Source organism: Astyanax mexicanus, chromosome 1 (genome assembly GCF_023375975.1).
Source record: "Astyanax mexicanus isolate ESR-SI-001 chromosome 1, AstMex3_surface, whole genome shotgun sequence".
NCBI lineage: Eukaryota > Metazoa > Chordata > Actinopteri > Characiformes > Acestrorhamphidae > Astyanax > Astyanax mexicanus.
The window spans coordinates 11568998-11592580 of record NC_064408.1 but is presented as its reverse complement, the minus strand read 5'-3'; the positions used below and the strand labels follow the sequence as shown (position 1 = coordinate 11592580).

The window sequence follows — 23583 nt, the reverse complement described above, 5'->3', positions numbered from 1 at the left end:
ACAGTATGTTAGCTGAATTATTAATGTCTCTTTATGCTGGAGTTACACGAGTCTCCCCTCAGGCAGAATCCATATTCTGTCCCGCGGGTCAGAGCGTTACTGGACATCTTATCCCCATCTTTTAGCGAAACCTAGCCCTTCCAAGGGCGAATCAAAGCTGCAACGCAAACCAAATTAGCTTCATATCACAAGCCACTCTAGATTTAATAGCATTTTGTTCTTAGGGAATAAATTATATTAATACAAAAAAACAACAAAAAACAATTACATCACAGCCCATCATACTGAAGAGTGGCAATATGATAGTTTGGCTAGGTTAGCTTCACATGGCTGAAGTGAGTGTTTATGACAATTGTTTTTCAAGGATGTGTGGACATGTCAAATCAGATCTTTTAAAATCAGATTTTAGACATTTTGGCAAATCAGATTTTTTTGACACAACACTTTTTCAGGGATCTAATTTTAGTCGATTTGGAAAGATCGGATTAGCCATGTCCACACAGCCTTAAAAACAGATTTGTGTCATATTAAGGCAAAAAAAAAAGTTTTTGATTTACTTCATTCTGGTAATGTCAACTTAGCCTGGATTAGCTAAAATCTCTACTCAAGAAGTCAAATGTATGAATTTAGGTCATTTCTGTATATCATAAGTGTAACAGGAAATACTTGACCTACTCTCCAAACCATCACTGATTGGTGGAAACTTTTCCTCCAGACTCTGCTCCCTTATTTTACAAATGAAATGTAAAATTTACTGATGATCAGTGATGGTTTGGAGAGACATGTCATCTGCTGGTGTTGATCCACTGTGTTTTATGATCAAGTCTAAAGTCAGTGCAGTTTTGTTTTCCCACAAAATCTTACAGCACTTCATGCTTCCCTCTGCTGACAACCTTTATGAAGATGCGGATTTCATTTTCCAGCAGGACCTGGCACACTACTGAAAGTACCAATTGGTCTTATATAATATTAAAATTTTCTAAGAAACAGATTTTTGGGTTTTCATTGGCTGTAAGCCAAAATCATCAACAATATAAGAAATAAAGGCTTAAAATAGATCACTCTGCGTGTAATACATCTATATAATATATGTGTTTCACATTTTTAACTGAAATACTGAAATAAGTTAACTTTTCAATGATATACAATACAGATGCAGAGCTTTCAGACGTCAAATAATGCAAAGAAAACCAGTTCATATTAATAAAGTTTTAAGAGTTTAGAAATCAATATTTGGTGGAATAACCCTGGTTTTTAATCACATTTTTCATGCATCTTGGCAGGTTCTCCTCCACCAGTTTTACACACTGCTTTTGGATAACTTTATGCCTTTACTCCTGGTGCAAAAATGTAAGCAGTTCAGTTTGGTTTGATGGTTGTGATCAGCGATCTTCCTCTTGATTATATTTCAGAGGTTTTCAATCTGGTAAAAATCAAAGAGCTGTATATATAGATATGTACATTTTCTTGTATTACTAAAAATATACATTTTTAAATAGCACTGTTATTTTCTTATTTACTGTATCTACAATATGGGCAAAAGTACTGGGACAGTTGCTCATTGTTTCGTCTGAAATCAAGTGTATTAAAATAGTTTGCTCATCATGCTTTTGTTGGAGTAACTGTCTCTACTGTCCAGAGAAGTCTTTCTGCTATTTCTGATTTTGGAGCATTGTTGTGAGGATTTGATTGCCCTCAACAACAAGAGCATTTTTAGGTCAGGGTGTCGAATGTTCACCACTTCATCTTGTCATCAACTCCCCAACTCAACCTAAAAGAACTGGATGGAGCCAAACCATCATTCTAGAAAACACTTTTTACCCCTCAGTAGCTCACACCTGGCATTAGGCATGGTGCCAGTGGGTTCATATGTATCTGCTCCAGAGTTAAATGAATCCTTTCTGTTGGCAGGGTCTTCACAAGCTGTGTGTGTTTGTGTATATATATATATATATATATATATATATATATATATATATATATATATATATATATATACATTCAATCAGTGCTAATGGATGCCTGCATATTTGATTGGCTTCATTACAGTAAGTGAAGCTGAAGGCTGAGGCTAACACACAGGCATGTTAACCCAATATCTCCACATATCACATTATCAATAACTGTGTTTCAAAGAGGCTCTAGCTGGTTTTGCTGAGCTTGGGTAAGGGCGGTGCCACTTTAAAAACACAACAGGACGCACAGGATTCACTATATCTGTGGCTGTGGTTGACAAACCTAAAGAGCATCTGTTTGACATAATTTTATAAAATTAAAAACCCATCTGCGGGCAGTGAAATGACCCCAAACAACATAATAACCTATAAATGTGTGTTAATAAATGCCACAAATTGTGGTGAGCATTCTATTTAAAGAGCTAAAGTGGATGCATGCACTGAATAAATGGGCTGTTCCTCAAAACCACATTCTGATCATAAAATGAAAAATATATATGTATATTTAATTCCAAAAATAATTCTTATTCTAAAAAAAAGATCATGCACACAATAAAGGGCATAAACATCTAATGGAATGAGAAGGTTGTACTTACCAGTCGTTCAAAAAATCATCCAAACTGTACAAAGAGAGACAAAACGAACATCTGCTTTGTATAGTTTCTTGCAGTTGATTCAACTTAGCTGTGAAACTGAAACTCAGCCCTAGCTAGAAATAAAGCTGGAGGAAGAGGAAGCGATCACTGTTCATATACTGCTCCTTATTATGAGCTCTAAAGAGGAAGAGTGAGGGCTAGCGAGAGCAAGACAGAGCTCTCTCTCTCTCTCTCTCTCTCTCTCTCTCGCCTGGGTGTTTCAGGCCCATCCCACAGCACGTATAGGATGGATGGGCAATAGAATGAGAAATAATGACAGAAGAGCCACTTTTGTGTCGCTAAAGAAACGTTCAATGGCTAATTCACTGTAAAATTGTTCCACAAGTCATGGGACAGGAACTAGTAAACTAGAATTGTGTCCCATGACTTTTGCCATGCCCCATGGAAGATAAAGAATGCTGCACTGAGTGTGGGGTCTCCTGAATTGAATGTGGTTGTGATTTCTAAGAGAGACAATTCTAGCCAGACACCACCGGTCACGATAACTACCTATCATTGAACTTCCGTCCACTGTGGCTGGAAATTAAGGCTTTCTTTGACGTATTCCCAGTACACACTTAACACTGTGGATTGAGGAATGTTGAATGCCTGCAGATGCTGGCTTGCAGAGTTTAACCACACTCACAAGATAACACCTCACAACATATACAGTTCCCAAGTCTACCCTCTTTGGAAGTAACATTTCATAATCAATTCACATACTGCTATCCCTTGATTTTTGCCATGTGAGTGTATAATTTCAGTGTTTAAAAAATAAAAAGAGCAAATGCACTGGTTCATCATTCCCATCATTGGGTTAAAGGAGGGTTTGAGCATTGCATTTGAGCACCTGACCTCATTGATAAGTGATCTATTTTAAGCATTTGTTTCTTTTATTGTTGATGATTATGGCTTACAGCCAATGAAAACCCAAAAATCAGTCTCTCAGAAAATTGTAATATTATATAAGACCAATTGGTAATTTCTGCAGTGTGGGCAGCGTGCCAAGTCCTGCTGGAAAATGAAATCTGCATCTCCATAAAAGTTGTCAGCAGAGGGAAGCATGAAGTGCTGTAAGATTTTGTGGGAAAACAAAACTGCACTGTGCACAGTGGATCAACACCAGCAGATGACATGTCTCTCCAAACCATCACTGATCATCAGTAAATTTTACATTTCATTTGTAAATCAAGGAACCAGAGTCTGGAGGAAGAGTGGAGAGACACACAGCCCAACTTGCTGGAGGTCTAGTGTGAAGTTTCCACCAATCAGTGATGGTTTGGAGAGACATGTCATCTGCTGGTGTTGATCCACTGTGTTTTATTATCAAGTCTAAAGTCAGTGCAGTTTTGTTTTCCCCTGAAAATCTAACAGCACTTCATGCTTCCCTCTGCTGACAACTTTTAAGGAGATGTGGATTTCATTTTCCAGAAGGACTGCCCACATAATCAACAACCATAAAATGAAAAATGCTTAAAATAGATCACTCTGTGTGTAATTCATCTATATACACTGTAATATATAAGTTTCACATAGTGGAATACCAGAATTGATCTTCTATCAACAGCTGACCTCACTTAAGTTATTGTAGTCTAATGCAATCAAATTCTCACAACAATGTTCCAAAATCTGGTAGAAGGCCTTCCCTGGACAGTAGAGACAGGTACTCCAGCAAAAGCAGGATGAACTATTTCACCAAAACCTTTGATTTCTGAAGAAATAATAAATAAGTGGGTTTCCCAAAAAAATTATAGTAATTTAGTTTTTTATTCCATACCCTTAATGAACATGTCCAAATTGAGCCCAAAGAGTCAATACTTCCATTATTACCTTGGAGTGCTTTAACCCTCTTGGGCATGAAATTCACCCAAGCTGCAGAAGGATGCTACTGGAATCCTTTTCCACACCTCCTCCACACCTTGCACTCCTCTACTCTCCCCTTAAAAATGCCCCACAGGTGCTCAATTTGGATTTAGGTCTGGAAACATACTTGGCAAGTCAATTACTTTCACCTTTATCTGTTTCAGAAAGGCAGTTGTCATCTTGGAGATGGGTTTGGGGGTGTTGTGTTGTAAAACTTCCATTATGCCCAGTTTCTTTATAATCTGCTTAAAAATGTCACAGTACATGTTGTAACTCAGCTTCCCTGTGCTACCAGCATTAATATCCATGATGCTACCACCACCATGCTTGACTGTAGAAGCAATACTTTTTTGGTACTCCTCACATACTGGACAACCCCTGGAGCAATGAAACCCCACCTTTGGGATGAGGTGGATCACCAAAATTGATCCTCTGTCAACATCCATTATTGCATTAAAGCATCGATTAAAGCTTTTAATAAAGAGTGGTTTGTAAACATTTACAAAAACCTTCACATAATATAAAGGTTCTATACTGATTAACTTTGTTGTCTAGAACCACATATCCAAGCCAAGAACCAGTAAGGAAACCTTCATTTTCTATAAGCACACAGTAGTCTCCAGTAGGACACGTGTGGTTTAATTCTCTTTAGTGATGTTAAGTCTGTGCTATGCTGATTGGACAGCTGCTTTGGTAAATGGATTACTAAGAACGTAAATGGTGGCGTTATTGATTTTTATAATGCGCTGAAGAAAGCATACGATCTGCTTATTCTGCAATAATGCATGAGCACTTTCACCATTACACGCTGTGTGCATCACAAATGTAGAGACAGCATTAGAGGAGGAGTGGTACACTGCTGGAGCATTAGCTAAACAATGGCACACTAAACCCTTAATGCTTGTTTAACAGGGAACACATGCATTACATCATTAATATTGCCATACTGTATCATAAACGATAGGGGTGGGAATCACAGGGCATTTTAGCATACGATATTAACACGATAGGTTAATTACCTTAATTTCTTGTCTTTTTAATGTGTTTGAGAGCATCAGTTGTAAAGTTGTGAAGAGGTAGAGTTGCTATACAGTGAATAGCCCTATTTGAGTAAAGTTCTAATCCAGATTATGGCAAGAATTACTCAACTACTCAACTAAGTACAGAAAAATACTTTAAGAATTACAGGTCAGTCAATACGAAAATTTTTAAGAACTTCGAAAGACTCCAAAAGTGCAGTCAAAAAAGACTATCAAAAACGTTTTGATTAAACTGGCACTCATCAGGACCGCCCCAGCAAAGGAAGAGCAAGAGTTCCCTCTGTTGTACAGGATTAGTTCATCAAAGTTACCAGCCTCAGAAACCACAAGTTAAAAACACCAAAGATAAGAGTATTTTGGTCATCCTATATTCATAAATTTAATAACTATATTACACTGGACCTCACTTTCTTGCTCAAACTACACAGAAATGTGCTGACCAATCATATTTTACTCATTTGCATGCTACACTCTGTTCCTTTTTATACCCTCTCACCCGTGACTTTATTTCTCACATGGCACTCTCACACCAGCTGCTCACTTCACTTTTTTATTCTATATACAGGATCCTGTATGTTCATATACACTACATGGACAAAAGTATTGGGACACCTGCTCGTTCATTGTTTGTTCTGAAAGCAAGGGTATTAAATAGAGTTTATCCTGCTTTTGTTTGAGTAACTGTCTCTACTGTTCACATGAGGTTTTTTTTTTTCCTAAAGCACTGCTGTGAGGATTTGATTGCAGGGCTCTTGAATGCGACCAATTTGGTCAAAGACTTGCACTTGTAAACCAAGAACAATACAGAAAAAAAATATTTTACTTTGACTTTTACTAAATACACTTTTGATCAAAATATGGTCAAATATCTAAATTCTCTTAATAACTGCATCTAATTTTAAGCGTTTTAAGCAGAGCTATAAGAGCTGTTAGAGTGTAATTACTCTTTATGATGTATTTGAGTAACCGATGGCATGTGTGACTTTTTCCTAAAAAAAAAAAAAAATTAAAGTGAATAAAGGTTCATCAAACTATATAAAAATGGTCTTGGGTCATGCAGGATAATCCACAAGATATTGAGCTATTAGATGTTTGGTTTGAAGCCCTTAAACACACTTTATTTCATTCATTTTGAGAGATTTAAGATTAAATTTAAGCTCAGTAAAGCATTTTAAACACAACACATTTTCTGTATACTACTTTTCTCCTAGAATTGTGCCTCAAATAAAGAAATTTATGCTGACCAGATTGTTAGTTTATTAGTCACTACTAATAAGTCAATACTGCCTAGAGCTGGTCAACTTTTAAAACTGCGGCGTTAAAGGAATTGCAGTCAAAAATTTGAGTGCACCTAACATTGGTGTTGGTGCACCTAAAAAAATAAGTTAGGCGCACCAGTGCAACCAGTGCAAAAAGTCTAAAGTCTAGAGCCCTGGATTCGTTGGTCAAGAGTAAGTCATAATAAGATGCTGGATTATCACCACCCCAACCTCATCCCCAACTCCCCTAATGTATTAGATGGAGCTCCATGGTTCCAGAGCACTCTTTACTGCCCCACAGCTCAGAGTGCTGCATAGGGGGGTTATACTCTGCCTCTAGCACACATCTGGCATTAGGTATGATGTTATGGCAGTTTGGTACAGACAGTCCTATTCTATTGGCAATACTTCACAACAGGGACTATATATATAGTCCTTTCACAGAAGTTTTGCCAATAGAATAAGACTCTTTATCTTTATCTAAAATATATAAGCATTCACGCAGACAGTGGTACTGACTCAAGACCCAAGTTATGCGTTTTGACCTCACTGCGGATGTGGTTAACTGCTTGTGCCCTATTTGCAAAAAGTCCCTCGCTTCAGCACACACTGCACAGGATACACCCACACACCCACACACAAACACACACACAACAGCACTTAAAACACAACCTTGTTTCAATACAAATAAAGAAACCTCTGTCAAACAAGCAAAACATATTTATTTTACCTAGAAAGCGATAGGATTTATCGATTGATGTAAAGATTATAGTCACGCTCATGTATGGCTTTTTTTCCCCTTTTTTGTCCCTCCTATTTTGTCCTGCTTCTCTGCCTGTTTCTGTCTTTCCTCAGCTTGTTTGTTTTCTTCCCCATGTGCTCTTTAAGCACATGGGTCTGTTTATTTTTGTCTTATCTCTGCACTAGCTCCACCCTTTCATCAATGTTCTTATCTGTGGTTGTTGGTAACCCTGCCTCCTCGTTATCTTCCCCAGGCGTTCCCAGTCTCCCAGTGTACTGTACATAGAGCCCCCTTGTTTCTGTGTCCCTTGTCTTGTCTTTTGTATGCTTTTTTCAGGTCTCTCAGTTTTTCATGCTCCTTGTCGTCGTTCATGGTTGTTCTATTGTTTCTTGTTTTCTTAGTAATGTTAATTTGATCTAGTTTTCATAGTTTTATTATCTTTAGTCTTGTCTTTGTAGTTTAGAGATGTGTGTGTTGTTTATTTGTTTTACGTTCCCTACCTGTGTTTGTTTTATGTTTTACTTTTAAATAAATCTTATACCTGTACTTATGTCCCCCCTCTCATCCCTCAAGAACTGTGACAATTATGTTTTACAAATACAAATTCTTTATTAAAATGTTAATTATTAGGACAATTTCAGAAGCCTGAACTGTTCCAAAAAACGTATACAATATAATAGTGCTGGAATATTTTTGTAAAAACAACTTAAAATTGTAAAAATAAAAAAAACACCTATGAACGTAAATATACCACAATCAAGTAATAAATTAACAGTTAAGATTAAACTGGAATAATTACAAGAACAGTAATTACAGTAGCAGCTTGTATATGTACACAAATACAAGTGTAAGGAATGCACATCATTTACAGTTTTACTTATGTTGAAATATTAAAGCTATTTGTCCCCTAATTACAAAAATAACAAGATCCTACTCCTTAAATGTAGGAGGGAATGTTTAAATATGCATTTACATGAGTATTAATCAAATAGGTTGATTAGAAGACAGAATGTTTTTCATATTACCCTAAATGCTGAAAATAAACACTTATTTTTTGATATAATGTGAATTTGGCATTTGTTTGTTACACTCCATGATAACCAATAGGAATGATCTAAAGAAAATGGAATAAAATCTTCCGACTCTATTATATTTAATTGAAATTTTAAATTGAGGATTTTTTTTTCCTTTTCTGTAAAGTTACCAATTTTGAGATGCAAAATTTCTGTTTTATTTTCCTGATGTTAGAAATACAAATTCTCTAGCTGATGGCCACATTGACTGGAAATGAAATAAATGAAAGTATAAATGACACAGCCTCGCACACTCAGCTCACAGGTTTACCCCTGTGGCTAACGCTACGTGCAAGTTTGTTTCACAGTCGATCACTAAAAACCATTGCGACCCCGACTGCCGAGTCCACATCCTCCCCATAGACCACCGGCAGGGGGAACGCTCGCTCCAGCTCCTGCTTCAGGACCTCAACACGAGCCAGAGCACTCCCACTACCCATAATCCTTTTCACCCCTGCAGCTACTAGCACCTCTGGGGGCATCATGGTGGCCAGATTAGTCAGGATCCCTCTGCACATGGCGCGCGTCATATGACCCAGGGAGAGGTTGGAGGGGGAGATGTTGGAGACGAGGCCGAGGCTGGTGGGGTTGTGCCTCTCGCCCAACAGGGTGGGGGTCACACACAGGTCAGTGGTGGGCTGGATCAGGGCACTCTGGACCAGTCTGGAGTAAACTTCAGACTCGGGCACCTCGGCTCCTGCAATGAAAAAAAAAACATATAATAATATATATATATATATTCCTGCTGATTCATGGCTGGTTGCTATGGTGTCTCTGCTGGTTGCTAAGATGTTGCAAATCAGATTATAATGTATCTGGACGTACAGGGGGGTCTAAACTTTTGACCGATAGCAGCTTCATCCAACAGCTCCACCATACACACACAGTACTGGAGAACTAAGCACACAAGAGATTTTAATGTCATTCATTAAATGTAGGAATTCACCAAATGTTTGTAAACTGAAATTATTCACCCTTAAATGAAAAAAAAGCATCTGGTGTTCTCAATAAGTGGAAGAAAATCCAAATAAATGTTTTTAAACAATGATTTTTTTTTTGAAGTCATGCATTCATCATTTTAACACTCTACTCACATAAATGAAACTAAATAAAAAGTTAAGTATCACTTTTCATGCTTGCTATGAGTTAACTTTACTAAGTCTTAACAAACCGGCTGTTTGTGAAGCTGTTTTCAGCTGAAAGATATGAGCTGTATTGATAATATTGATAGCTGAGCTAGCTTAGCCTTAGCATTTGTTCGTTTAATAAAATACTGTCTGTCTTTCTCTGTGTAAGTTTCACTCACATGTGATCGACTGTGATTTTCTTTTCTGTGCTCTTTGTATGGCTTTAAGTTAAAGTATTATTGTCTAAATATTGCTCACATAATTAAAAAATCTTTAAATTACCAAATTCTCTCATCCAAAATGTCAGCATCCCTACAAATACCAGAGAGTTTATCAGAGAACTGCTGTGTACAGATAAAGCAGAGAGTGTGGGAGAGAGCCGACAGAAATCGGCGAAAAGCGGCAGGTTTAAGTTCAACATTTTAACATAATTGTAACTAAATAAAAAGTTAAGTATCACTTATCATGCTTGCTATGAATTTACTTTACTACCTCTTAAGAAACTGGTGGTTTGTGACACTTTTTACAGCTGAAAGATATCAGCTGAACAGGACTAGAATAGTATCAATAAACTTAGCCTTAACATTTGTTAGTTTAATAAAATACTGTCTGTCTTTCTCTTAGCAAATTTCACACACATGATCAACTGTGCTTTTATTTGCTGTGGTCTCTATATTGTTTTCATTGAATGTAGTACTGTCAAAAGTTTCCACGCATAATTTAAATTTAATCATTAAATTACCAAATTCTCTCACCCAAATGGTCCACATCCCTACAAATGCTGTGTATCAGAGAACTGCTGTGTACAGGTCTGTGCGGGAGAGAGCCGACAGAAATCGGCGACAAACGGCAGGTTTAAGTTCATCATTTTGACACTCTGCTTACATAAATTAAACTAAATAAAAAGTTAAGTATGACTTGTCAACTAAATAAACTAAAATTACTATATTATAGTAGGCCTAAAATGAATCTGACACACAATCTTTAATAATAAAAAGTGTGTCAGATCCTGAGAGCTCTATTGTGTAGGCTTAAATTACTGAATTAACTCTGAGCTGATGTATTTGTAGCTCCATTGATGAAATTGCCATGATTTTCCAAGATTTTCTGGGTATTTTTATTTTTCCAAAATGTATCCAGGCCTGGAAATTTATATTTTTGAATTCCATTACTTTTCCAGTTTTTCCTGACTGTACGAACCTTGTTACTACCTACAGGGCTGGGATAGTATTGATAGCTGAGCTAACTTAGCCTTAGCATGTGTTACTGTCTATATATGGGTTTAATTTAACGAAGTATTGTCTAAATACTGCACACGTAATTAAAAAATCATTAAATTACCAAATTCTCTTATCCAAGACGTCAGCATCCCTACAAACGTTGCGATGACGTTGCCTCCGTTGAGAGCTGCAGCCACTGCGAGGTAGGTGTTGTGGAAGTAAGGGAAGTAGGCGATGGGAGAGGCAGGGTCTGGAATCGTCTGTGGGGTGAAGTCAGCTGGCATGGCAAACGACAGCTGAGCTGAAGTGCTCAAGTTTAAAACTGTAAATGACAAGATGGGGGTTATACTTTACAGACATATACAGTAACTAAATAATCAGTTTATAGTTTTAAGTTATAGGTTTTATAACCTTTCCTTAGAATTTAGCTTCTGTACAAACAGCAAATACACAACTATGCTGTTTTCTGATTTATATTAATTAGTTTTTTTTCAATATTAATTAATTCGTTTTCTTCTACACGTTTTAAAATATCGACACCATTCAGACTCAACTGGGATACCATAGCAACTGCCTAGCAACCAACAAACAACCCCATAACAGCCACCTGAACAACTTTAGAAACCAACTCGCAATACTACTGAACTCATTGCATCCAGCTAGCAACTCCTTAGCAGCCACCTTGATACCTTAGTATCCTTAGTAACCACCTGGCAACCACCAATGATACCATATCAACAGCCCAGGAACGAGACATCGACCACCCAGCCGAACCACAGCAACTACTTAGCAACACAATGGATATACTGCTGCAGATACAGCCTATATAAACCAACTAATAATACCATAGAAACCACTTTGATAGCTGAGCTAACTTATAAAATACTGTCTGTCATTCTCTTTGTAAATTTTTTTTCACATTTGATCAACAGTGGATTTCTTTTTTGTGCTCTCTATATAACTTTAAGTTAATGTAGCATTTAGTTTCTGTACAAATGGCAAATACACAACTATAATGTTTTCTGATTTATATTAATCTTTTTTTTATATATTAATTTTACAATTCTGCCATGTATATCTTTTACGCTTTTTGAGAAAAACAACACCATTTAGACTCAACTGGGATACTATAGCAACTACCTAGCAATCAACAAAAAACATAACAGCCACCTGGAACACTACAGAACTAATCTAGCATCCAGCTAGCAACACCTTAGCAGGAATCTTTAATACCTTAGTAACCACCTGACAACCACCAGGGATACCATATCAACAGCCTAGGAACGAGACATTGGCCACCCAGCCACACAGCAGCAACTACTGCCTGGAATCTGGAACCACTTCTTTTGTACTAGAGTTAGGGTTAGGTTTGGGGTGGGATTACGGTTTACAATTCCAAAAGGGTTTATAATGAATTGGATTAGATTACCTGCATCTGTCCTGTTCTTCATACAGGAGTAAACGCTGCACTGGAAGTCTCCCAGCGCTGCTCCTACAGGGGTGTTAACTGGGATACCATGCCATTCTGAGCACGTCCGCCCAGCTATCGCCCCAGACTCCACCGGCTCAGGCAGTAAACGCACAGGGAAGCCAGCAGCTTTTAGTCTGATATTAAAAATACCCAGTTCAGCACATTTATATTAACATCAATACATAGATCTGAATCATTCTGATAATAAAAGCCAACATGTTTATCTCTTTATCAGTGTGTAAATTAATCTCACAATAAAGGTGTAGTGATATCAACTATCAACAATCAGTATAATTCACACAGCAAGTGAAAAATAAATTAAGATTAAATAAAATAAAGATTAAAGAAAATAATAAAATATAATGTCAACATGTAAAATAAATGACAGATATCATCAAGAAGAAGATGGATAATCACAAGCCATCAAACAAAGCTGAACTGCTTTAATTTCTGCACAAGAAGCAGCATAAAATCACCCAAAAGCACCTTGATTTCAAATGAAATGTAAAATGTACTGATGATCAGTGATGGTTTGGAGAGACATGTCATCTGCTGGTGTTGATCCACTGTGTTTTATTATCAAGTCTAAAGCCAAAGTGCAGTTTTGTTTTCCCACAAAATCTTACAGCACTGCATGCTTCCCTCTGCTGACAACTTTTATGGATATGCGGATTTCATTTTCCAGCAGGACTTGGCACACTGCCCACACTGCCACAAGTACTAGTTGGTCTTATATAATAATTTAATTTTCTTTTTTGGGTTTTTATTGACTGTAAGCCATAATCATCAACAATAAAAGAAATAAACACTTAAAATAGATCACTCTACACTCTACTGTAATACATCTATATAATATATGAGTTATAACACATTTTTAACTGAATTACTGAAATAAAATTCATTTAAATTTTTCAATGATATTCATTTTTTTATTTTTTTAGATTTCCATTAAATTTCCATGACTTTTCCAAAACTTTCTGGGTATTTTTATTTTTCCAAAACGAATCCAGGCCTGGAAACTATTTTCAAATGCCATGACTTTTCAAGGTTTTTCTGACTGTACTAGTATGTATGTATATAGCTCCGATCGGTGTCTGTAATAACACTGTAATAATGTAATAAAGATCGGTACTCACATTTCCATGTTCCACTGGTTTTTGGTGGTGTTGAAGTAACCCCAGCTCGCAGCGTTCTGCCCAGTGATGACGCAGCTTTCTGAACCACACAGCATGGAGACCACGTAATCCTGGATGGTGCCCGCCATGCTGAACTCTGAGAGGAACTCTGGCCTGTATTTAAAAATGAGACAAATCTCAGGAGTGAGCTTTAATGCTGTGTAAAGACATTAATGCAGAGGTCCATTATACATCATACACTGACTTATGCTTTTTGTATTATATTATATTATATTATATATATTATACATACACTGACGCACCAAAATCATGAGACAGTAGTAGTGGGTGGAAGATTTATTAAGCTGTGGAGGTTTTAAACATTCCTCAACACACAGTGTCAAACAAAAAACAGGAATACATCATACAAGGCATTATCATCCACAGTGGACAGCACAGTGAGTGGTAATGACTGTGACCAGCAGAATTTATCTTAGAACATTCATTTTACTCTATTTGGGTTTCTCCTTTTTATATTTCTTAATAATTCTAAGCTACATTTATTACTATTTTTAAAGTAACTGCTGCTTAATCTGCTGCTAAACAAGAATTCAACTATATTAAATTATTACATTTAATAACATATATTTAATAAAAAATAATTCTACATGAAATACGTCCCCACACATATACAGCAGGGTTTTTGCTGGATATGTCCCATTAAATTTGGTACAGTTGTGGTCAAAAGTTTACATACACTTGTAAAAAAACATAATGTTATGGCTGTCTTGAGTTTTCAATAAGTTCTACAACTCTTATTTTTCTGTGATAGAGTGATCGGAACACATACATGTTTGTCACAAAAAACAGTCATAAAATTTGGTTCTTTCATAAATTTATTATGGGTCTGCTGAAAATGTCACCAAATCTGCTGGGTCAAAAATATACATACAGCAACAAAATTTGTCAATTTTGGTGATGTAGCGAGTTGTGTCAATCAAATTAGCTTCATGTCATGGCCTCTTCACTTCTTGTAAGTGATTCTGATTGACTACAGCTGTTGACTTCTCATGAGCCCATTTAAATAGGGCTCATTTGACCCAGTGATTAGACTCAGCTACAAAAGCTACAATGGGAAAGTCAAAGGAACTCAGTGTGGATCTGAAAAAGCGAATTATTGACTTGAACAAGTCAGGGAAGTCACTTGGAGCCATTTCAAAGCAGCTACAGGTCCCAAGAGCAACTGTGCAGACAATTATACGCAAGTATAAAGTGCATGGAACAGTTGTGTCACTGCCACGATCAGGAAGAAAACGCAAGCTATCACATGCTGCCGAGAGGAGATTGGTCAGGATGGTCAAGAGTCAACCAAGAATCACCAAGAAGCAGGTCTGCAAGGATTTGGAAGCTGATGGAACACAGGTGTCAGTCTCCACAGTCAAGCGTGTTTTACATCGCCATGGACTGAGAGGCTGCCGTGCAAGAAAGAAGCCCTTGCTCCAGAAAAGGCACCTTAAGACTCGGCTGAAGTTTGCTGCTGATCACATGGACAAAGATAAAACCTTCTGGAGGAAAGTTCTCTGGTCAGACGAAACAAAAATTGAGCTGTTTGGCCACAACACCCAGCAATATGTTTGGAGGAGAAAAGGTGAGGCCTTTAATCCCAGGAACACCATGCCTACTGTCAAGCATGGTGGTGGTAGTATTATGCTCTGGGGATGTTTTGCTGCCAGTGGAACTGGTTCTTTGCAGAAAGTAAATGGGATAATGAAGAAGGAGGATTACCTCCAAATTCTGCAGGAAAACTTAAAACCATCAGCCCGAAGGTTGGGTCTTGGGCGCAGTTGGGTGTTCCAACAAGACAATGACCCAAAACACACATCAAAAGTGGTAAAGGAATGGCTAAACCAGGCTAGAATTAAGGTTTTAGAATGGCCTTCCCTAAGTCCTGACTTAAACCCCATTGAGAACATGTGGACAGTGCTAAAGAAACGGGTTCATGCAAGAAAACCATCACATTTAGCTGAACTGCACCAATTCTGTCAAGAAGAGTGGTCAAACATTCGACCTGAAGCTTGCCAGGAGCTTGTGGATGGCTACCAAAAGCGCCTAGTTGCCGTGAAAATGGCCAAGGGACATGTAACCAAATACTAATGTTGCTGTATGTATATTTTTGACCCAGCAGATTTGGTGACATTTTCAGCAGACCCATAATAAATTTATGAAAGTACCAAATTTTATGACTGTTTTTTGTGACAAACATGTATGTGTTCCGATCACTCTATCACGGAAAAATAAGAGTTGTAGAACTTATTGAAAACTCAAGACAGCCATAACATTATGTTTTTTTACAAGTGTATGTAAACTTTTGACCACAACTGTATGCCTGGCCTTCTGTTTGTATAGCTAATAATGTGAACATAATTTTTACATTCTTTTTAAAAATCATTTAAATTAAATGTAAAGAATTAAAATTTTTGGCTACCTCATATTAGTCCTGATAATAAGAAGTGAGAGTTCAGAGCTTCTCACCTGTGCTTGCTGTACCAGAAGATGGAGGCACAGCCAAAGCCAGTGGCCACGCTCAGGTGAGATTCTGGTTTGGGCAGTGATGACAGGAACTCGCTGCTGCAGCGTCCGTCCTGCCATGTGATCAGAGTGCTCACATCTCGAGGTCTGAATCTGTAACCCGCATCACTACTGGACCATTCACAACCTGGTAAGTCAAAAGAAAATCATTTGAATATAAAAGGGGTCAGAACTCTGAGCCAGGTCATGAAGAGCTTTAAAAACAATTAGTAAACCTTTCCATTACGTTTATTGTAATGTCATGTTACTATAAACTACACTGCCTGGCCAAAAAAAAGGTCACAAAGATTCTCAATGGGGTTAAGATCTGGACTCCGTGGAGAACAATCCATGTGTGAAAATGAAGATCTCATGCTCCCTGAATCACTCTTTCATTATTCCTGAATCCTGACACTGTCATCTTGGAATATGCTCGTGCCATCAGGGGAAAAAAAATCCATTGATGGAATAACCTGGTCTATATTCAGTATATTCAGGTAGTCAGCTGACCTCATTCTTTCAGCACATACTGCTGCTGAACCTAAACCTGCAGATCAACTGCAGCATCAACCAACCCCACATCATTTACTTACTTAAATCCAAGTGGATCAGCTACGTCTGGAAGAAAACAAACTCTTTCTGTATCCACAATTCATCAATCTGTGCTAAACATCATCTCATACAGTTAAAATGTGTACAATGGGTGTACTGGACAAAGATTAGATTAGATTAAATTAGCAAAATTTAGAACAGATATCGATCCATTGTGTGATCCATGCCATTCTGGGTCAGCTGATTTGATGCACATGTTTTGGACATGTCCTTCTCTTTCCCCTTTCTGGCAGTCATTTTTTAAATGTTTTTCATCAAGTGCTGGTAAACAAATGGAGCCATGTCCACTAATTGCACTTTTTGGACTCTCCCTAAATAAGGTGCCAACTTCACTCGCCAAAGCCTTTGCTTTTACTACATTGTTAGCCAGACATCTCATTCTCCTATTCTGGAAGGAAAAATCCCCACATCCTTTGATCTTTGGTTGAAATCCAGGTGGTTGGTTGGCCAGGCAGTGTAGCTTGCAATACTTAAGAATAAAAACATTTTTTTTTTTGATAGAGCACTTATGAAAGCACTTATTTATACATGTCTGGTATGTGTGAGAATTTGAAGCACATAGTATGCATTAACTCTGCACCTGTTTTAGACTTCCAGAGCACGACCCCATGCATCTGTCCGGACACCCCCACACACACCACCTTACTCAGCCTGTCCCGGGGCAGGGCGGCCAGGCACCGGTCCAGGGTGCAGATGATGCGGGCAGGGTCCTGCTCCCGAGCCTGAACAGGACAGTCTGGGTCAGTTTCACATTTTTAATACAGAATACAAAATCAAAGTTCAGCAGTAGGAGAGAGAAAGCTGTGTCTGAGACGCACGTGTTCAGTAGTAGGTGTGCTGCTGGTTTCTGAGCAGGTCGGAAAACAGCTGCTGTCCGTCACCGTCTTTAACAGCGAGTCCAACAGTACCACCTTTACCGAGGAGGTCCCCAGATCCACCCCCAGCACATACCCTGCAGCAGCCATGCTCTATAACACAGCTCCACTCAATCCTCTCAAAGCGTTTAACTGCCCAGAACCCCCGACAAACCAGCAGATTCATTTAGCGTTATTATCAAACTAGCGTCCAAAGTACGAACTCAGAGCATATGTGTATATCTGTCTATAGTTCAGACAGGTTTGAGCCTCTATGGCCACCGTAGTTTCGTAATGTGGACGAACGAAAAATAAATAAATAATGATATCGATACAATTACTTATGCGAATATACTAAATATATTATCCATTATTATTATTAACAAATAAATAACAATAAACAAAATAAAAACAAATATTAGAATATAGACAAAATCGCTTGCACGAGTGTACCAATATATATTATAAATTATTATTAACAAATAAATAATATAAAAATAATAGTTAGAATATAGATAAAATCACTTACGTTGGTGTACCACATATATTATATTTTATTATTAAAGAATAAATAATAAAACAAATAATAATTAGAATATAGATAAAATCACTTGCACGAGTGTACCAATATATATTATCAATTATTATTAACGAACAAACAATAGACAAAATATTATAATATATACCCAAATAATTTACATTAATGTAAAACATATATTATTTATTTATATTAATAAAGAAAAAGTAAAAAGAAGAAATATAAGATAAAATAAAATATATTAAATATTTTTTACACAATTACAAAAAACGTAGTTTTGTAGTTTTATTTGATTTGGTCGTTAAGGTATTTTTAACGTTGATTTAGTGATGTTTTGGTAAGTCAATTTGATTTTATAAAATTTTACATTTACAAATATCTTTATATTTACTCGTCTTTCTTTCACTTGTAGTAATTACACACGATTTGTAATTGTTTTGTCTTATTTCATATATTTTTTACTCCTTTAAATGTGGATTTATGGCTGTGAATTAGTAATTTAGTAATTAAGTATTTTATAACAGCGCATAAATGCTGCTATAACAAAAAAATAGACAAGAATCCAACACTATAATATGAAAATTAAATCGAATAAAAACAATAAAATAAAAAAAATATATAGTGTGTAAGTGTTAAAATAATTATGTAATGATAAATAAAAAATAGATGTATAATCATAATTTTCAAAAAAAAAATTGTTGCGTAGGGGGACTTTTATTTGTTAGTACCCAGCAGGCAGTGCGGGAAGACATGGTTGCTGAGCAGTGACGGGTCTTGTCGTTGTGTGAGAGTAATGGTGATTTAATGAGAAATACAGGCTTTATAAACACAGAATTCCGCATATAATCGCTGTATCTGAGTGATACGAGATCAGGGGAGATAATGCTGGTGTAGGTCTGGAGTTTAAAGGAGGATTTGGAGGAGTTTTCTCTGAAACACTGCGGTAAGTGCGGGTGAATGGCGGAGAGCTAGCTTAGCTTAGCTTAGTTAATAACTGATATTAGCCGAGGGGATGAATGGAGCTGAGTGGAGTCTATAGCAGGGTAATATGCTATGTAATCAGAAATGATTAATGGTTGTTTATTTAGTCATTTTATGGTAATTACTGCGTTCACTTATTGTACAGTATTTGGAAATTAACTCAGTAATTTTTGCAGACCTTAGTAATAATTAGTGCTGGCCGGTATGACCCAAAATATATATCACTGTGTTTTTAAAGATTCTGTCTGTTTCACGGTATATCACTGTATTTTTATTTATTTATTTTGCATGACTGTGATTTGTTGTACTGTTAGGAGCATGTATAATTTAAAACATTAAGGCTTTGGTTAGGTTTACTTTGTTCTACAAAATTACACAATACGTGAAGAAATCAGACTTCATCAGCAGAAAAACAGCTGAAGAATGTAAACAATACACCTTAAAAAGAAAGAGATACACCAGCAACTTTAACACGCCATACGAAACGAAATATTTTAAATAATTTCATACTCAAAAAGTGTTCAAAAGAGATATTTTTCAAAAGGTCTATCGCACAAGTAAAACAAATGTAATATAAATGTACAATATGTTATTACTGAAGCCATTGGAGGCATTACAGTATTAAAATCAGTCACAATTCCCTTCTTTCTCCAGTTAACAAATACATTCAGTTCAGTATGCATTAAAATGATTCACCAAGCTATTTATATATTTAAACAGGGCTGTATTTACTGCTTTTAAAGTTTGTTTTGTACCTTGTATCCATAGTTTTAGGGAGTTTTATCACTTGTGCTTAGTAAATGATTATTAGTTCGGCAAGCTCGTTTGCCAGGTGTTGTGCTGAATTCTTCACGTACACATTTTCACCCTGCAGCAGGATGAGTGAAAAAGATTCTCTTCAGATTCCTTTTATTTCTGTTTATAAATAAGCATAATTTTCTGTTACAGTAAATTAATAAATTCATAGTCTAAGAGTTTGTGTTCATACTGCTGCATGATGCTCCTGAAGAACAAGGGAAGTTGGATTTCGGCACACTAGTTTTTCATCTGGTTTGTTTAAAGTCTGACTCAGCTTTCTGTAATTGGTCACACTGTACACAAACTGGACCATGGTTGAGTAAATCCGGATAGAGACCAACTTGTAACATTATTGTTTAATAATGTTGTTTAATGCAGTTATTTTTAGGACACCATATTGCCTAAAGAATAGTTATCATAACAGCTTTATTTCTAGATGATGGATAGATACTTTATTGATCCCTGCTTTAACATGTCTCTATTTCTTTTCATCTTAGCTCTGAAGTTAAGGGTCGTTCTTGCTAGTGGAGAAGAATGGCCACTCTGGCAGCTAAACGCGAGGGTCCGCAGTTCATCAGCGAGGTGGCCGTGAGGGGCAACGCGGCGGTGCTGGAGTACTGCAGGACCTCAGTGTCAGCCCTGTCCGGAGCCACTGCGGGCATCCTGGGTCTCACAGGCCTGTACGGCTTCATCTTCTACTTCCTGGCCTCCTTCCTCCTCTCGGTGCTCCTCATCCTCAAAGCTGGTCGGCGGTGGAACAAGTGCTTCAAGTCACGGCGGCTGCTTTTTACTGGGGGCCTCGTCGGGGGGCTTTTCACCTATGTGTTGTTCTGGACTTTTCTCTACGGCATGGTGCATGTGTACTGATGAGGAGGGGTGTCTACAGTCTGGAGTGATTGGGAGTCCACTGCTGTCCTGGGCTTGATTAGAAGTAGTAGAAGTAGGGCTGTGGTCCCTACTCATTTCATATGGTACCCCTGGTATCCCGTAACCCCTCGCCATACACATTTTAATGTTTTCTGTTCTCAGATGCATCACATCCAACTAATCGGCACCTCAACCACAACATGTAGAGGACAGGGATACTCCGGTGTTCTCTGTATCCAGAACCATAATGTAGTAACTAATTACTACCTGCTTTATTGTTGCTGACACTCTTAAGCCTATCTCTGGTTTTGCCATCTTCCACTTTTTGGCATGATGTGAATTTGGAAGTTGTTCTTTATCAGTAGTATTGATTTCATGATGAATGGACCAATAGAAATGCTTCAGAATATTCATTAGATTTTTACATTTAACAGTAATTTGACAGCAACAGTATAGGTTTTGAATGCAGGGCTGTGAACCAATGTAGGTTTAAGTGTAAATCACTAAGAAAGTAGAAATTTGTGAATAGAAATTTGTGCATAAACTAAGAACAAAATGTCTTAGAAACCAAACATTTGGTCATCATTTATGCTTAATTAAAGTGTTTGTTTCATATTGTTTCCTCTTGATATCCAGAAGTGAGCAGCTCGCTCTACCCAGCTCTGTATCTTGTATCTGATTGCACTGAACTTTTCTAAAATGTTGCCCAGGCCAGAACTAAGTCTCTTTTTATCTGATTATTCCAACTTAACATCATATGCTTTAAGAACTGTGAGGATGTGGTCCGGTTGTTTAGATCTGTTTGGTTCAGAGTGCACTGGCTGAGGAGATGGATAAAACTGTATTTCCTCCTAAATATGATAATCAAAGGTCATGTTTTTGTTCAGTGGAGGGAAAGGTAAAAACAAGCAATGCACCCTAACACTTCCTAAATGATAGAAATACTGTGTGTTTGATTTAATTATTTAAAAAACCTTCTCAATAAATTAATCCCTCACAACCAACTGTGTAATTGTTTTTATGGATGGGTTTTGTTTTAACTCTAAAACACAAAGGACATTTAATGTTATATGTCCAAACTTAAGTTACATCTGCTGCTGACAGAGATGTGCAAATGCGCACACACACACACACAGTAAGTCTAGTCCCCTGTTCAGAGCTACTAGCAGTATAATAGGACTCTTGGGAGCAGAGTGTGAGATGCTGGCTGAAGAATATACTGATTCTACACAGTACACAAGTGCCAATATCTTACCGGTACATAAAAGCCCTCCCTCTTATATTATTGTATATACGGGGTGAGTCAGTTGTCACAATACACTCTATAATTTCTAAAACAAAAGAGAATCTATATAGACAAACAGTGCCAGTCAAAAATGTGGACACACCTTCTAATTCAATGTTTTTCTACAGTGTAGATTAATAATAAACACATGAAAACAGTAAACATACATATGGAATTATGTAGTAAACAAAAAAAAGATTTTGGTCCTCCACATTAATCCCCTGATCTAAACCTGATGAACTAAGATGGTGATTTGGAATGAGCTGGAGCTTCACAGCATGAAGGAAAAGCAGTAACTACCTACAGGAACTCCTTTAAGATGCTGAGAAAACTATTCCAGGTGACTCTCCCTCATGTGCAGATCTGTCCTCAAAGATAAATGAGCTACTTAGAAGAATCTAAAGTATAAAACATATTCTGGTTATCATAAAAGAAAGAAAACTCATCAAAGGAGAAGAAGTGTGTCCAAACTTTTTACTGGTACTGTATGTGAATACCCCAGCATTTTGTTTTTTAAATGAAAGAGTGTCCTACAACATTTTATTTTCCTTGTATATCTGAACCCAAATAAAATATAGTTCATGAAAAAAGTGTGAAAAACTGGCACATTTATTTTGAGCACAAAACGGTTGAGGTAATGTCAGAACAATAAAATGAGATGCACGTGGACATGTTTAGTACATTTTAGAACGGTCTCTGAATCAACAATGTAACATTTCTGAATTAATATGGGTAATAAATGGTATACTTTAGCTCAGAAATCGGATGTCAGAGCTGTAAAAGGTGTCACATCCAAGCTGACAGCGTTCCAGATAAATGTTTAGATATTGGACACAACTTCCAAACATTTCCAATTCCAACATATTTGGACAGTTACACAACCGTCATGATTTCAGCTCTGTATGCCACCACACTGGATTTAAAATGAAATAAATGAGATGAGTCTACTGAAGTGTAGACTTTCAGGCTTAAAAATAGAAATTAGAAATTACAACCATGGTGCCGAGTGGTCCAGCGGTCTAAAGCTCTGCCACTATGAGTGGGAGGTCACAGGTTCGAACCCCCGCTTATGCAGCTTTACCATCAAGCTGCCGGCTTTAGAGGGTGCAAAATTGGCCCTGCTCCCTCTGGGTGGGTAGATGGCGCTCTCTCCCACATCACTCCTAGGGTGATGTCTGCAGCACAGGGCGTCTGTGAGCTGATGTATCAGAACCGAGTCGTTGCACTTTCCTCCAAGCACGCTGTGATGCTGCTTGGCAATGCTGCATCAGCAGCTCGAAAAGAAGCGGTGGCTGGCTTCACATGTATCAGAGGAAGCATGTGTTAGTCTTCACCCTCCTGGTGTGTTGCGGCATTACTAGTGATAGGGGGAGTCCTAAAGAGTGGGTTGGGTAATTGGCTGTGTAAATTGGGGAGAAAAAGGGAAAAATTTGAAATAAAATTATTTTTTAAAAAAAGTAATTGGACAAAGAAAGTAAAATGTTCATTTTTAATACTTTGTCGAGGATCCTTTGTAGGCAATGACTGCCTGAAGTCCGGAACCCCCTGGACATCACCACACTCTAGGTTTGTGGGTCTTT

General features: G+C 37.4%; 3 protein-coding genes across 3 annotated transcripts in view; 1 reads left to right on the top strand and 2 right to left on the bottom strand.

The window, feature by feature from the left end:
* Positions 1-2732, bottom strand: part of trpv1 (transient receptor potential cation channel, subfamily V, member 1) — a 39244-nt gene extending 36512 nt beyond the window's left edge. Inside the window, exon 1 of the mRNA XM_022665778.2 lies at positions 2552-2732. The gene's annotated coding sequence lies outside the window, so the exon portion shown is untranslated. The remainder of the gene's footprint in view (positions 1-2551) is intronic.
* Positions 2733-7454: 4722 nt separating this feature from the next.
* On the bottom strand, positions 7455-17696 carry shpk (sedoheptulokinase). The gene is made up of 7 exons (XM_022665828.2): positions 17499-17696; positions 17261-17402; positions 16033-16216; positions 13522-13674; positions 12344-12519; positions 11036-11236; positions 7455-9264 (listed from the first exon to the last, which is right to left on the bottom strand). The coding sequence occupies exons 1-7, from the start codon at positions 17643-17645 to the stop codon at positions 8870-8872; spliced, it is 1398 nt and encodes a 465-aa protein (XP_022521549.2). The 5' UTR covers positions 17646-17696; the 3' UTR covers positions 7455-8869.
* A 1109-nt stretch (positions 17697-18805) lies between these two features.
* On the top strand, positions 18806-21722 carry emc6 (ER membrane protein complex subunit 6). The gene is made up of 2 exons (XM_007233539.4): positions 18806-19015; positions 20349-21722. The coding sequence occupies exon 2, from the start codon at positions 20386-20388 to the stop codon at positions 20716-20718; it is 333 nt and encodes a 110-aa protein (XP_007233601.1). The 5' UTR covers positions 18806-19015; positions 20349-20385; the 3' UTR covers positions 20719-21722.
* Positions 21723-23583: the final 1861 nt, after the last annotated feature.